The 16818-nt window shown below is 40.9% G+C and overlaps 1 protein-coding gene across 1 annotated transcript in view; it reads right to left on the reverse strand.

Annotated features, from left to right (window-relative positions):
* itga1 (integrin, alpha 1) overlaps positions 1–16818 on the reverse strand; it is a 92766-nt gene that overhangs the window by 36636 nt on the left and 39312 nt on the right. Inside the window, exons 8-13 of the mRNA XM_007892203.2 lie at positions 16661–16811; positions 12118–12283; positions 5680–5753; positions 4261–4405; positions 1500–1642; positions 95–238 (exon numbers count right to left, since the gene is read on the reverse strand). Of these exons, the coding sequence (XP_007890394.1) occupies positions 95–238; positions 1500–1642; positions 4261–4405; positions 5680–5753; positions 12118–12283; positions 16661–16811 (823 nt within the window). The remainder of the gene's footprint in view (positions 1–94; positions 239–1499; positions 1643–4260; positions 4406–5679; positions 5754–12117; positions 12284–16660; positions 16812–16818) is intronic.

Genomic DNA, 16818 nt, shown 5'->3' on the forward strand with positions numbered 1-16818 from the left:
CTCCTGGTCCTAATTCCTATGTTCCTATGTATATAAGGACATATAGGGATGGAGTTCCTAAGAACACTCAATAACCATCATATATATTTATCACCTTTTTTAGAATGTACACGTAAACTCTTCCTTGCTCTTCTTTATCTGTTCCCATATACATAGGGGCTCCAACCAGAAGAACATCAGTTATTGAATCTTGATTGATGTCAACAGAACACACGGAGCTTCCAAAGTATGAGCCAATCTGTGAACAGAGAAACGGTGCTTAGTTGGTTCAATAACTCCATTTCAGCTAGTATTTGCGGTGCTGTGCTAAATTGGCCCAAGGAAAGACATGCAAAATTTATTAGCAATACTGGCAACGAAAGGAAATGTAAACATTTAAGTGAATTTAGTGAATGCATTTTATTCACTGTGCTGTGCACTGCTTCTGCTTCGCAAATAAGGTTTGTTGCAGATAGAAGCTTGGGACCCAGGCCATGACTGGGAACCATTGTAGAGGGTATTACCATACCCTGGCCTTTTTAAGCAATACTAATAGAAGCTATAATAGAATCTATAATAATGATCCTTGCAATTGATAGTAGCATCTTATCAGAGCTATGAGATGTCTCAGAGGACTTCGCTGGATGTACTGTACAATGGTGTGACTATATTTTGGGATGAATCTGTGATGTAAACGAGAATACTAATGGATCACAAGATTGGATGAAGAAGGTCCTTTCTTCCAGAACACCCACCATACAGTTCCTCATCACGGCATTAAACTGCTTTTAAAATGAGTCTCGTGTCTGGCTTCAACCACCTTTCCTGGCAACCTATACCAGTTGCTAATTTAATGACTTTCCGAGTAAAGAAAAATGTTCTCGTATCTGTCCTGAAATTGCCCTTTACATCTCTAAACCTATGTCCTCTTATAACTCCTTGTAGCATGATAGCATTGTGGCTAAAACTTACATTAATGGTGTAGGAAGTGCATTACAGTGCCCACATAATGAATTATAATGAGGCTTATTTATTTACTCTTTCAATTTTGATGCTTATCATGTAAGATTTGCAAAAGAATTAGTAAATAACAAATCCTGAATGTGTTGTTAAAACTAAAAATTAAAAATTCTCCCTTGCCACCTTCAAGGCACATCTCAAGACCCTCTTCTTTGACCGCACTACCCCCACGCTCCCTGCTCTCCACTGCTCCTGGTTTCAACCTCCAGCTCGGGTCCAAATCCCTGACTGTCCAATGCCTTGCGATGTCCTCCCGATGTGAATGGCGGTATACAAATGTAATTTGTTGGTGTTGTAGTCCAGAACCCTGCTCAGAAACAGACTTCATTGATATAGAAACTGTGATCAGTCATTAGGGACAGCCTCTGCACTTCCGGAATTTGCTAATCATCAATTCTTATAAAGATCTTCGACTCATGTGGAAAATGTCACCACAACTTTGAACGGAAAATGACAACCAAAAAAATCACAATTCTATTAGTGAAATAAGTCAGATTTACCTGCTCTCCTTTCAGGGTCTGTATAATGCTTGTGCGCTTTCCTTTTGAGGTATAAATAACAACTTGTCCAGTGTGATTGTATCGAGGCTGTCCAGCAACATACCACATAACTCCAGCCACTGCGACAGAGCTTACAGAGTAACCTGAAGGTTGTCGATTAAAAAAAAATTAAATGAATAATAATAAAAATAATAATCCTTGCATTTGATATAGCATCTTATCACATCTCAAAGCGCTTCACAGAATATACTGTAAAGTGAATTGATTGCATTTTTTGTGGGCGAAACGCAGCAGCCAATTGCACACAGCAGTGTCCCACAAATAGTCGTGGATTACATAATTAGAGTTGAAGAGTTGTATTTGCAGAGAGACAGTGGGGTGTAAAATGTAACAATTTCAAAAGGGATTTCTAAATCAAGACTCCTAGTCACAAGTGGGAATTCTTTCTTGTAACTGGAGATGGTTCATGTGGGTTTACGGGAACACCACTCTGAAAGCAGATCGCCTGTTCTGCGGATTTGTAGTATTAATCGTACATCTGCAAGGTTACTCTGTTGCATTATGTGAATCTGTTTTTCATCATGGCATTAGAAAAGTTGGAAAATAATCTAAACTGTTATGGTAAAATTAACTCATATTGTTTTTTTTACGATTTGCATTTATATAGCACCTTTCAAGACGGGAAGATGGCTCAAGCATTTCAAATATCTGAGCTATGGGGTTGGGAGCTGAAAATCAGTTGAAAAAATAGGCCTTGAGGCAGGTTTTGAAGACAGGGAGGGAGCAAGACGGAGGGATGAACTTCCAGAGAGTTGGGGTACAATGTCTGAAAGCTTGCAGAATAGATGGGGCATGTGAAGCAGGCTGATGATTCCGTTGAGTTAGGACGGGTGTGTGATGGGTTCGTGGAGCCTGGTGATGGATTTGTGGAGTCTGGTGAGGGAGAGAAAATGGGCTGCAGAGTTCTGGATGGGTTTGATATCACTTTGAATTGCTATTAAGCCGGTTTACTATAATCTGGCAAGCGTACAAGCAAAATAGTTTCTTTAATCAGATGTTTCATTGAGATTTCATTTCAATTATTCCTTGCAATGAAAAAAATCAGCTGGAACCAGGAAAATATTTAAAAATGAGAGGCTTGGAATAATTCAATTTGTTATAACAAGGTTCAATTGAATAATAACTGGCAATAAGTTTCCCAGCCAAACAAGTTTCCAAGCCAAATAAATCCCATTGGAATATTCCCAGTCTCCAATCTTAATTTCATCATCCAAAATCAGGCTCATTTTAAACAAATGGGTTGTCACATGATCCATCGTAATTTTTTTCAACCTAAGTTTCCAATAAAAGCACTTAGGTAAGTGAATGAGCTTGACTTTCACTCTGATACAAAGTTTTTTTTTACTGCTCGAAATGTCTAATTTACAAAAATATGGGCTTTTCAATATATCTTTATGTTTTAGAAAACCCACAAGAATTGCACATTGAATAGAAAAAAGGCTATTCTGTTTAGATTACTAAAACTATTTCACAGAGAAGGCAAAACTTCCCCTCTTGTGTTTTCCGTCCCAACAACTCCTGGGTGAAAGTTCTGCATTCATACTTTTGACATAGAATAATAATGAAACAAATTATTGTTTCCCTCACCACAGACCATTCCCTTTCCCCTCCCTCCAAACGCTAGGCATTTCATCTCAGTTTGCAGTTAGCACTGTATCGTCCAATACCAAACAACAACAGCAACAACTTGCATTTATATATAATAATAATAATAATCCTTGCATTTGATATAGCGCTTTTCACGTCGGGAGGACGTCCCAAAGCGTTTCACAGAACACACTGCAAAGTGAATTGACTGTATATTTGTGGGCGAACGCGGCAGCCAATTGCGCACAGCAATGTCCCACAAACAGTCATAGATTGAAAATGACCAATTTTATTATTGCTTTTGGTTTTGGAGGGATTATTATGAGGCGTGTGGAGTAAGGAAACTTGCCCAAGGTTTCGCCCTGCCTGGAATTGAACTCAGGTCTCTCGCTTGCAAAGCGAGTGCTCTAACCACTGAGCTACAGGACTCCACACGCCTTCATGCCAGTACCCTTCATATAGCACCCTTCATGCCAGACGGCATCTCAGAGCACTTAACCAGAGGCTAAAGCCCTCTGGTTACCCTCTGCTACCCCACCTAAGTGACTACTGTTCATGTGTAAGCCCTGGCAGTGAGTGCTGACTGGACATTTGACTCTAGTAATCGGGTGGTTTTGCTTTATTATTGTTGGAAGTCAAAAATATCGATGCAGAACTTTTTCCAGGAGTGGGTGGGATAGAGAAAACAAGAGGGGAGGTTTTCCCTTCTCTGTGAAATAGGTTTGATGAGGCGAACACAATCACCTTTCACCAGAGGGCAACTGGAATCTGAGCTTGAATTCTTGACTTGCTGCTACCCACATGTAATAGATGCACAAGGACCAGGAGCAGGAATCCTGGCTGGTTTTCCCCTCCCTAACCCTAGGAAGGCCAGGGCCAATTTAGCTTCCCAGCTGAGAGCAGCAAACTCAGCATGGACCAGGATTAGAACCAGGGAGTTCCTGGTTTGTAAACTGCAGCTCTATCCACTGGATCATCTGTGCTACCCTCCTCTTCATTATCAGCTTCTGTCCTTCACTTTTGCTCTTGTGATCAGCCTAAAATAGGTTGAGTACATTTCCCTCGTTGATGCCTTTTATCATTCTTAAAGAACTCAGTTCAATGCTTTTCTTACCCAAATATCCAGCCAAAGATTCATTATGTTTGTCTGACTTATTGAGAAATTCCTCGCTGTCAGGAATAACCACATCATTGTTGTTCAGCATAAGGACTGTTCCATTCCATTCGTCAGCTCCAACTGCTCCAAGCATGATGCTGTCCTGGTGGTTAGATGAGGAAATCATATGAGAAAGTTATATGACACAGAACACTTCACAGAATGACACAGAATCAGCAGTACTGAAACAGGCCATTTGGCCCATCTGGTACGTTCCAGTTTTTATGCTCCACATGAGCCTTCACCCATCCTATTCTCTATCCTTCCTGCACCCTTCTATTGCCTTTATCTCATCTATGCATTAATCCTTTCTAGGATCTTTGATAAGAAACAGCTAGATGCTTGATGTCATGTGAAGTTGGTAAGTTTGTACAGGAGAAGGGGTTTTCTCATCTGACTCTCCTATGATCTTGTGACCTTTCTTCTGCATTGAAAAAAAGGGTGCTCCATCTAATGATAGTTATTCAATGTAGAATCATAGAAATTTACTATGCAGGAGACCATTTGGCCCACTGAGTCTGCATCGGCTCTTAGAGCAAGCTATTCATTCAATCCCACTTGCCAGTCTCCCTTCAAGCATTTTTTTCTGTACATGTATCTCTCTACTTCCCTCTTGAAAGAGAAAACAGACTGTGTGTCTACCACTTTACTTGGCATGGCATTCCACATCATAACAACTCTTTGTGTGAAAACATTTCTTCCAAGTTCTCCTTTTGCTCTACTTTTGACAATCACAAGGCTCACCCACAAAAATATATACATCACTATACAGTGAATCCCGTGAAGTGATTTTAGATGTCTTCCTGACTTGAAAGGCGTCATATCAAATGTAACTATTATTATTATAAATATTATTATCTATGTCCTCTAGTCACTGACTACCCTACCAAAGTATCAATGTTCCTCAAAGAACATAGGGAATACTAAAACACCACAAAGTTTCCCCTAATATTCCTTAATTAAGGCATTCGAGTGGGAACTCTCAATTACTTCCAACAGCTGGAAGTGCACCACAAAACATTCTAACCTATATGAACTTCATAACAGTAGATCACACAGGATTGAAGCTCTCACAAGTTATTATGACATATTCCAGATTCCTTAATGAGGAATTCCATTGGAATTCGTTACGTATTAGACCTCAAAATCTCAGCAACAGAGCTGATGTAGTGAGTCTGTAGCACTTTATCTTGGGGTTAATTACTTTGACAGAGACTGAATCTAATCTTGCGGAGCAGAATGAGAGTGAGAACACATGAAGGAAAGGAAGAAAGAAAAGTCACAATAAACAATGACCAAGAGAGCGAGAGGTAAGAGAGAGAATGTTTATTGAAATTAAACTTCACAAAGTTTCCAAAGAGACTTGCAGTATCTTACCTTGGTATAATGTGCACTGAATCCAACCTGTGACATTTCCATCTTGAAGGAGGTTGCTTCTTTGTCAGGAGTTGCTAATAAATTAGAAGCTGTTGTTAGCGAAAGCCAAGACATGACTCAGACTGTAAGTAATTCTACTACATATAAATCCAAGCTGTTCTCCCATCCATGTTTTATTAATATGAATGGTAAAATAATATTATGATGAATAATCTGCACCAATTACCATCTATATCAACATACATTATTAACACTTACAGATCTACCTGACAGATTACCCATCTAATTGAGTGAACTGCTTTGTTTTATTATAGTTATATTATAGTTATATTATAGTTAGTTTTGTTTTATTATAATCTACAAATTATCCTTGGAGTGGAAACTAATCTAACTATCTCTGGACTACTGATTTATAAATATATCAGATCCAATTATTCATAACGGTTAACTTTGAACTGTCCCCTTAACTGTACTGTCCTCAGTTAAAGTTGGTTTTGCTGAATTGTCAATGAAATGCTGAGATCCATGTGATGGTATGTAAAAAAGTACATAAGTTTCTACAATAATACTAACCCTTGCATTTTGATATTATCACCTTATCAACCAGTGTGTGCTAGGGGAGTGGAGGTCCTGTTGTTTCAATGAGACATAAAACCAGTTTGTTCAAGTGGACATAATAGATCCCATGTTCCCATAGAACAATGAATTCCCTAAATAAAATTGGTCATTCACTTCAAAGATGTTTGTGGGTCATTTCTAGGTGCAAATTGTTTTCCACAAAACACACAGCCATGGTATTGAATGTTTCTGTCCCAATAGTGGAATTAATGTGCCCTTAAGCATGTTATTAACAACCAATTCATTGGCAATGACATGATTAAGGCCACCAGTAATTCCTTCTGTACACATACATTCACACCTGGTTTGCTCACAGCACATAATATACCTCAAGTAGTCAGTCATCGGAGTCTGGATTTTTGACTGGCTAGAACTCTCAAACTGGCTTTCAAAAGAATTTACTGAAAGTAAAAGCTATCAGTGACAAAATGAATGCATTAAGAAAGGTCAACTAACACCAGTGAACAAATACTTGAGTGAAAAATCATATCCCAAATATCAAGTTAGCTGTAGTAAACCCGTTGTTATAGGTTGATAGACCTGACTCAAGATCTAAACAAAACACAAAATACTGCAGATGCTGAAAATCTGAAGCAAAAACAGAGCGAGCTGGGAAAACTCAGCAGGTCAGGCAGCATCTATGGAGAAAGGAAAGTGAGTCAACGTTTCAGGTCTACGACCCTTCAGCAGAACGTTCTGTTTTCACTTGTAACTCAAGATCTACCTCTTTGTCCACACTTTCGGTCATCTTTCCCTCCCAATCCCCCTCAACTCCCATCCCCAGCCAGAACTATTTAGCGCTTTTACGTCCTGGTGTCGTGAAAGGCCCTACACCAATTGTAAGGATTATTCTTGTTATATACACAATAACTTGCATTTATATAATGCTTTTCCTCTGCCCCCACCCTCTGGAATTCCATCCCGCAGGCCCTCTGCCTTGTCCTCTCCCTTGCCTTCTTCACGACTCATCTCAAGATCCTCCTCTTCGACCATGCCTTCGATCACCCTTCCCTCCGTGCCCTCCACTCTCTCTGATTCCGACCCTTGGGTCCAAAACACTGACTGTCCAGCACCTTGGGATGTCCTCTCAACGTGAAAAGCGCTATACAAATGAAATTTTATTGTTGCATAGAGAGAAGATGCAAGGTATTGGGATTTAAAGAGGAAGCTCCAGACAGCATAGGTAAAGGGCCTGAAAGAAGTCAGGGAATGTGAAGCAGGCCTGAATTGACAAAGTGAAGGGAATGGGCAGTGAATGGGGCTGTAGGACAACGCAGAGTTAGGGTTGCGGAGGCATCTAAAATATACATGTAATCATCTTGAAATGTAGAAAATGACATCAGTGTAAGATAATATCGTACAGTTTTGGCCTGCAACTGGAATACATTGAACATTCTTGATAAGACTAGTAGTTTCCTGTTCAATCCCTAAGGAACTCAATTTCTGTAGAGTTCAAGCAATGTAGAAACCAGATAAACGTACAGCGCACAGAGCAATAAGACTGTTTACTGAAGGTGTTCCTGAACTCTATGAATTCCAAAATCCTTCTCAGAAAAGTTCATTCCATTGAATAGTAGATTGAGGGAATGGTTGGCATGGCTCTGTTATTTTTTTTAGTCCAAAAAGGAACAATAGAATTGTCATCAAATGCAATTTTTTCTGATGTAAGATTAAACTTATCTTTATGTTCATGTATTTGCTTTCTGTATTTAAGGAATTATCTTGTTCCGGAAACTGAATTAGTTATCACAGATACAATCAAAACTTTTCCTCCGCACATGAAATGAAGGAAGTTCCAAAGGATGCTGGTAAAATTACGCCTAAAACACTCAGCATTGGAATTAGAAATCATATATTAGTAGAAAGAAATATTCAATCAGTATTTTTGGCAAGATAATGGAATGAGAAAGTGTAGAAATATTTAAAAACAAACTAATAATGTGATGATGAATGGTGATATGATGATTATCACTGGTAATTACTGTACCCACCAAAAATTCCAATCAAACCAGTCAAGAACGCACTGTCCTTCCTGCCTAAACCTCCCATCGACAGGCGAGCTTTCAGCCACTGAGTCTCCAATCTCTGGAATTCTATCCCTGGAGTCCCTCCAACTTGCTCCCTCCCTTTTTTCAAAATAAGTCTCAAAACATAACTCTTTTAACGCACTTTCAGGCATCTTTCCCCTCCCCATCCCTTTGAACTCCCAACCCCCGCTCAGGTGCCCAGCCAGCAGTGTTGAGCGCTTTGAGGCATTCTGCTGCTCAAAACACTATATAAACGTACAACCATTGTGAACAGTATTATGTGGGCAAAGCGGGTTCACCTCCAGTGTTAATCATTGACAGGGTGTTAATCACTGACTGATCATTTTTAATTAACACATTTGTTAATTAGTGCACATCACAGTTTGCAGCCGATGATAAAAACATTTTTTGAATAAGTTTGCTCATGCTCTTCAGATTTATAATTAATCAGCATTATAACTTCCTAAAAAGGGAAGCTTGATAAAGGTGGGGAAGTGGGAGATACGTTTGTTAGTAGAGGTAACTGGGCAAATAGATTTTAAATTTTTAAAAAAATATATATAAACTTTGTACAACTCAATATTGATAACATTACTATTAAAATTGGAACATTAAAATAAGACATTATATATTATCAAAATGAATGGTTATAATTATACTTGTTTCTGATACAGGATCAGTTTTCTTCAAATATCTTTCTTATCCACGTTATTGGTATAATGTGCTGCTGTTTGCTCAAAGAGTTTCGCCCACAAAATGTACAGTCAAATTCACTTACAGTACATTCTGTGAAACGCTTTGAGACATCTCAATGACGTGATAGGTGGCTATATCATATGCAAAGATTGTTATCATTATTATCCAGGGCAAATTCAAGATATTAGCAAAGAACCTGTTTCTCAGGCCATGCAGGGGCTATCTAGCTGGACTTGTGTTTAGCCTGAGTAGGTCCAATGTAATCTGTTCTCAATGAAGTAATATATAACAGAGGTTGCTGTTATTCATACCGTATAAGGCAATGCATAACAAGAATGTACTGACTTATTTATTAATCTCTGTCAGAGCTGTTGCAAATGTACTGACTGTTATTTATTGATCACTGTCAGAGCTGTTACAAATATACATCAGAAGAACAAAAGAGGAGCTCACAAGTATGTTGTTATAATGTACTGCATGTTTGCTCAGAGTACGTTATTTACAATAATAATAATCCTTACATTTGGTAAAGCGCCTTTCATGTTGGAAGAACGTCTGAAAGTGCGTCACAGGATATACTATAAACTGAAGTGACTTGTGTATTTTGGGTGAACACGGCAGCCAACATGCGCAATGCAATGTCCCACAAGCAACCATGAAGTGAATTAGCAATTTTATTTGGGGCATTGTTAACCTTTAACCTCCACCTGGACAGATAGATGGGACATTTGATACCTGTCTCAAAGCATTTCACAGGATTTTGCTAAAAAAGTGAATGAATGTATTTTTTAGGTGAACACAGCTGCCAATTTGCACACAGCAATGCTCCACATGAAGTGAAAGACTAATTTTATTTGAGGAATTTTTGGCTTGGGCACCAGAAAATCCCTTCACTTTTCAAATAGTGCCATGGGATTTTTTACATCAACAACAACAACAGCTTGCACTTATATAGCACCCTCCAGGCAGGGTAGCGTCTCAGAGTGCTTAACAGTAACGGAGCCTGAATCCAAGCGGGGTGGGTGGGGGGCCAGTAGGTGGCCATAAGCACAGTCGAAGAGAATGGGTTTTAGGCGAGACTTGAAAAGGAGAGAGCGGGGGCAAGACGGAGAAATTGAGGGACAGTGTTCCAGAGTTTCGGGTAGTAGGGCTGATGGTAGGGCGGAGGGTGCGAGGGATGAGCAGGAGGTCAGTGCCAGTCGAGTGGAGGTGCTGGGTGGTGGATTGGGGAGTGAGGAGGTTAGCGAGGTACGGAGGTGCCAGAGTCAAGGGATTTGAACACAAGTATGAGGATCTTGAAGTCGATCTGTTTAGTTATGGGGAGCCAGAGGACCCTGGCCAGAACTGGTGAGATGTGGGTACAGAGTTTGGTCCGGGTAAGTATATGGGCAGCAGAGTTCTGAATGAGCCGGATTTTTTGAACAACCATCTGAATAGGCAGACAGGAGCTTGGTTTAACATCTCATCCAAAATATGCCACCTTCATTAATGCAGCACTCACCCAGCATTGCATTGGAGCGTCAGCCTAGACTATGTGAGTTTAAAGTACAGATATGGGACTTGATCGCATAATTTCTGACTCAGAGGCGAGAGTACTTCCAACTGAGTCAGAATGGCAACTATGTTTATGAACTTGGGACTCCTTCAAATCAGTGTACACTGGTCAGAGAGTGGGGAGGGTGACACCAGGTGAAAAATGAAACAATTTAATCCCTTTTCTGATGGCTTGAATATTTTTGTTAATATCAGATTCTCAGCGCCTACTGTATATATTTCCTATTTAAAAATCTTTCAGCGAAACTCACCAATTTGGACACCCTGACTTTCTTCTCTCCATGTTTCCACGTTGAGAACAGCCTATCAGAAATGCTTTGGCATCAGCGCATTAGGTTATCCATCAGGACCATGTCTGAAAATCCTTCTTTTTAAAATGTTATATTTTATTTGTAATACTGCTCTCAACAGCTGGATTAATCGTGGTTTTGAATTTATAGACCTTAGCTGGATCATTGAGTTTTTATTTTAGCTGTGCCACACTCTCTGGAACTGTCTCCCTAAATCCCTCTCCTTTCCATCTTCCCTCTAGGTTTTCTAAACTCTTCCAATAACCTACCACTTTGATTGTACCTTCAGTCATCTCACCTCCTCTATAGTCCACCCTACTTGGACTCCCACTTCATCCCTGTAAAGTGCTTTTGAGATGTTTTACTTTGTGAAAGGTGCTATACAAGTGCAAGTTACTTTAGCTATATGAAATTCTCACTGGTTGCAACACTTCTTTTAACACGAATGAAATGACAAACCCATGTGATATTGAAAAATTCTGTTAGCAATATTTCGTGGAACAATTTCCGGCCATTATTTTATGTCTGGAAAAAAAGTAACGAACTTTAGATGAGATGTTAAACCGAGGCCCCGTCTGCCTGGCCAACAAATCCCCCAAATAATATTGCTCAGGTATTAACAACAACAATAAAACAACAAAATTACATTTATAGAGCGCCTTTCACGTCGGGAGGACGTCCCAAGACGCTGGACAGTCAGGGGTCAGGACCCAAGCATGGGGGAGGGGTGGGGTAGGGGTGAGGGAAGGCAGAGAGGTGGGAGGGCGACTGAAGGCATGATCGAAGAGGAGGTCTTGAGTCCGGCCTTGAAGGAGGCAAGGGAGGAAGCGAAGCAAAGGGACTGTGGGATGGAGTTCCAGAGTGTGGGGGCAGAGAGGCTGAAAGCTCGGCCAGCGATGGTAGGGTGGTCGGGCAGGAGACATGGAGCAGGACATGGATGGCCTTGAAAGTGAGGACGAGGATTTCAACTGTCCAGGACATCCTCCCGATGTGATAGGCGTGATATAGTGCAATTTGTTGTTGCATTTGTAGTTGTTGGTCATTCGCTTCATGGCTGTTCGTGGGATGTTACTGTGTATAAATTGGTTGCTGATTGACGCACAAAACACAAAGTAACTCCACTTTACAGTATAGAATGTTTTGGGACATCCTTCTGACATGAAAGGCACTACACCAAATGTAAAGGTTATTGTTATTTAAACCTTTCTCTTGATAACATTATTTGTTTAGTGGAAGAAAATCTCATCACCTACCTTCAAGAGCAAAGATTTCTTCACCAAGTGTTTCTGCTATAGTCACCAATGCCTTTTCATCAGATACATTGAAAAAGTGTTTGTCTTTCGGTGAGCTTGCGATGGACTCGATTTCTTTTAGAAATTTCACGGTACTCTGATTCCCTCTGTTGTAGCTGCCGAGCACCTAAACGTCACAAATACATTTGATTAAAAGAAATTGAATTTAGTATAGCCACTTGTGAAAGAACCTTAATTGCTGCTCTAAATTCAAATCCCTGCGTGGCCTTGCCTCATTCTATCTCTGGAACTTCTTGTATCCCTACTGACCTGACTGATCATTCTGCTCAGCTAATAACAGTGTGCTTCTTGACCTCCAGTTGATCTGTTCCAATATCTGTGGTCAAGCTTTCACCTCTTCTGCCCCCATTCTCTGGAATTCCATCCCGGAATCCGTCCGCCTTGCCCCCACCTTTAAAGCCTGCCTTAAGACCTTTTCTTTTGAACCACACTTCGGCAGGCACTGCGGATGCGTAGGAATCAAGGGATGCAAAGCAAGCCCGACTTAACCAATGGAGTCAGGTAGGAGAAGATTACAAAGGCAGGGAATACTGGAAATTAAGGGATATATAGATAAGTTTCAAATCCCTAGAAGGATTTGGGGAATCAACAGAAGTCGATCTGTTGGGAGCCAGGGAGCCAGTGGAGTCTGATGAGAATTGGGGATGTAGGCATGCGGAGTGCTGTGTGGGTTAGGTACTGCAAACCTGGATTTTCTCACTCAGCCCCTGGTACTCCTGCAAGCCGGAGCTCCTTTAGTTAGGGTGGTCCTAGCTAGACAAGTAGCTTGCCAGATAGTGCTCTGAATGGTGAGCTATGTGGTTTTAGCTGTTAAACTCCGGAGAATCCCAATGCATATTCTGGGATCCCCAAACCATTGGCTCTTGCTAACCTGCGCCTAATACTCTCTGGAAGTAGGTTGCGTCTTGATAAACAGAGTGTGCATTCCATTCCAGGCACAGGAAAATAACCATGTGTGGGTTTCATACATACGTGAAACTCTCAGTCTGTTTAGACACTCAAGTAAAGTGATGGGTTTTCGCATGAGTCAGACCCTCGGCTGACCAAAAAAAAAGTGGACAGTGGAGTTTTGGATTAGCTAGAGAAATGGGAGGGTAGAATATATTTTACAGAGGGCTGTTCGAAGATTGAAATGACTTAACATAACTGGCTGCTGTAGCCAAGGCTACAGTGTCATTTAAAAGGGAATGGGATGAAATGTACTATTTGAATAGTTTTACACCAGACTGGGTAATATGTTTTAACTTAATTTACAGTAATTTTGTGACCCAAATGATAATTAATAATAAGAATCCTTACATTTGATACAGAGGAAGGATGTCTCAAAGCACATCACAGTACATACTGTAAAGGTATTTAGGATTTTTTAGGCAAATTATGGCGTACTATGTATTAATACATTACAGGAGATGTTTATTAATCATAAAGTGACTATCTACCACTGACTGAAGGTATTAAGTACCAGGAGGAATTACTTATGGCCTCTATCAATGGCATTTCCTGTCAGTCATTAGATACATACCTTGTACTTAAATATACTGCTGGTGGCAATTAGACATTTTGCAACTGAAATTGTTCTTCCTGCTGAATCAATGTGCGCTTTGTAAACAAACAACCTTGGCTAATGCCCTGATTCACTGAAGAAACATTCTCAGTTATTTTTAAATAGGATTTCGAGAGTGCTACATGGAAAAAAAACTTGAAACGTAATTGAGCCACGTGCTCCTGAACTTACAATGGCAAATCAATTACCAACCACTAAGTTACATATAATAATCCCTGGCACATTTAACTTGTATGCATCGAAATTTAAATAAAGGTATGCACCAGAACAATAACAACTTGCATTTACATAGCACCCCTTACGAAGGGTAGAGTCCCAGAACACTTGACAGTGGCAGAGCAAAACACCTTCAGCAGCCTGAAATTGCACCTAGGTTTAGCCTGTAAGATCATTTTGCCTTAAAATTTAAGGTTTCATAAAATTGGGGAGAATTTCTCAATTCAATTTTAACACGAAAGACATTTTTCTACAGTTCTTACCAGGGATCACTGTTGGCATTGTATTGACCACATTGTACGTAATAGCCCAAAGGTATGCAAGCTAGTGAATACAGCAAAAAGCTATTTATTTTGTGAACTAACATGTGTGTGACAGGCATTCACTCTCTGCTGCTAATGGGGCAGGAAGCCTGTTGCCTAGATAGGACCTAAATTGCTTGAGCAGCTGTGATTTCTCAAATTTCTGAATTTAATGTGTTTCCTTTGTCAATCCGGTATTTGGCCCAAATCAGAGTATGAAGTGAGCGTTTTATGATTTAAGATTAGCACGTGAACTCAAATGCAAGCACAAAACCTTGCACTCCAACACCTGAGTTAGAACTAAATGTCGGTATTTTATCTACAGCATGTGTCCATGAGAAACAAAGGTATTCAGTGAATCATGCCCATCTCTGTCTCATCATTCTCTGCATCTTTCTAGCCAGTAACTTATAGCAACAATGTATATACATGGTCCCTCACTACCTGTCTGCTCTCTGAGAAGGACAGTCAACAACAACAACAACTTGGATTTATATAGCGCCCTCCACGCCAGACGGCGTCTCAGAGCGCTTCACAGTAACGGATCCCGGGGCCGAGCCAGGGGGAGGTGGAGGGGGAGGAAGGTGAACAAAGGTGCGGTCGAAAAGAAAGGTCGTCAGCAGAGACCTGAAAATAGGAAGAGAGGGGGCGAGACGAAGGGAGTGAGGAAGGCAGTTCCAGAGCCTTGGGGCATAGTGACTGAAGGCACGGCTGCCGAGAGTGGAGCGGAGGACTCGGGGGACGAGGAGGAGGCCAGACCCTCTCTCTAGATAGTCTCTCACTATTTCAACCCCATTTATGTAGGAGAGTTCACAGCCATGGGTCAGGGTGAAGCCTCAATTTAAGCAGTAACCTACGTGATCTTCAAAGAACATTTTATTATTATATGGCTGTGAGTATCTTCTCTTAGAAAAAATGGCAACATGTGCTAGTATTCCGTTTATGATTTTACGTCAATTATTGCAAACTATTAAGGAAATCTTTTTCTCTGAAGTAAATAACAGGAACAGTGCAGTTCAACAATACTGAATACTGCTTTGTGTACTATCGGGTGCCCATCTATTACCGATTAGGGCTTGCATTCACAGGGTTAAGGACATGTCCCTGTTTCCAGATCTCATTGATGAACAGGATTCCCAACCAAATGCAAATAGTACTTATTTTTATTGCCTTGAAAAGATTAAGGTCTGAGTGGACCCACCAGGATTTGAACCTTACCCATTCGTGCAGTCAACTGAGCTACCCCAAAACTCGTGCTTTGAATCAAAAGACAGCCTGGCACAATTGGTAGCACTCTCACCTCTAAATTAGAAGGTTGTGTTCTCTCTGTGTGTGTATGTCTGTTTGGTAGTGTCGCTGTGTGAGTGTCGTTGTGTGAGTATGTCTGTATCTCTCTCCTCTGTATGTATGTGTTCGTGAGTGTGTCCGTGTGTATCTTTTCTCTATGTGGTTGTGATTATGAATGTCTCTGTGTGAGTTTGTAGATGTTTCTCTCTTACCTTTGTGTGTGTGTGGGAGTGTGTGCGTGTGTGTGCCTTTCTCTCTGAGAATGTCTGCCTCTCTGTGTCTGTGAGTGTGTGTCTCTCTCTCTGTCTGTGTGTTTGTGTCTCTCTCTGTGTCTCTGTTTCTGTGTGTGATGCTGAGAGGCAGGAGGTGGTGAGCTCCTGTAGCCCCGCAGTCAGGACATTGGTCCTCAGTGTCTGTGTTTTGGCAGAATCTCCAGACCCTTCGGGCCTGAGTTGGTGTTCCCCTTCCCATGCGTCACTTCCGGGCTGGACTATTCTGATGCCTTCCTCGCTGGACTCCCCAAATCCACCATACACAGAATTCAATGAATTAGAAACTCTGCCACCGGTTACTCACCCGCACAAAACTCTCTACCCCCATCACACCAGGCCTTGCCAGCCTCCACTGGCTCCCAATTACTGAATGGATCGATTTCAAGATCTTCTCACTCGTTTTCAAATCTCTTCATGCCCTCGCACCTCCCGACCTATCCGATGTGCTTATCTCCCTCAAGCATTCTGGGATTCTACCTTGTATAAGGGGTGCTATATAAACGCAAGTTGTTGTTGTTGACCCCCCTCCCCCACTCCACCACCTCTGCTTGCCCTCCTGCTTGCCCCTCGCGCTCTCTGCTCCACCATCGGCGGCCGTGCCTTCAACTACGATGCTACCCCACGTGAAGGGCGCTAAATAAATGCAAGTTATTGTTGTTATTATGTGAATAAATAGTTTCTTAAGATTCTATAAGATACAATACAATATACATTTGTATAGTGCTTCCACGTTAGGAGGACCTCTGATGGGCTGAATGTCTTTTTTCTGATTTCATTTTTTTATGTTCTGTATACATAAGATGAATAATATCTTGGAAAATCCTGAAATATAAACTACTTACTGCAATAGCAAACATTGTAATGTTGTCCTTTTTACAGTTGTTGATCACACTTTCTAGGTTGTGACTGTCATGAGATTCACCGTCTGTTACCACCACCATGACTTTAGAAACTCCTTTTCGCATCCCCCTCTGCGTTGTGAATTCCTCAGTCCTGGTTT

This window comes from Callorhinchus milii, unplaced genomic scaffold (assembly GCF_018977255.1).
Source record: "Callorhinchus milii isolate IMCB2004 unplaced genomic scaffold, IMCB_Cmil_1.0 Scaffold1, whole genome shotgun sequence".
Lineage (NCBI taxonomy): Eukaryota > Metazoa > Chordata > Chondrichthyes > Chimaeriformes > Callorhinchidae > Callorhinchus > Callorhinchus milii.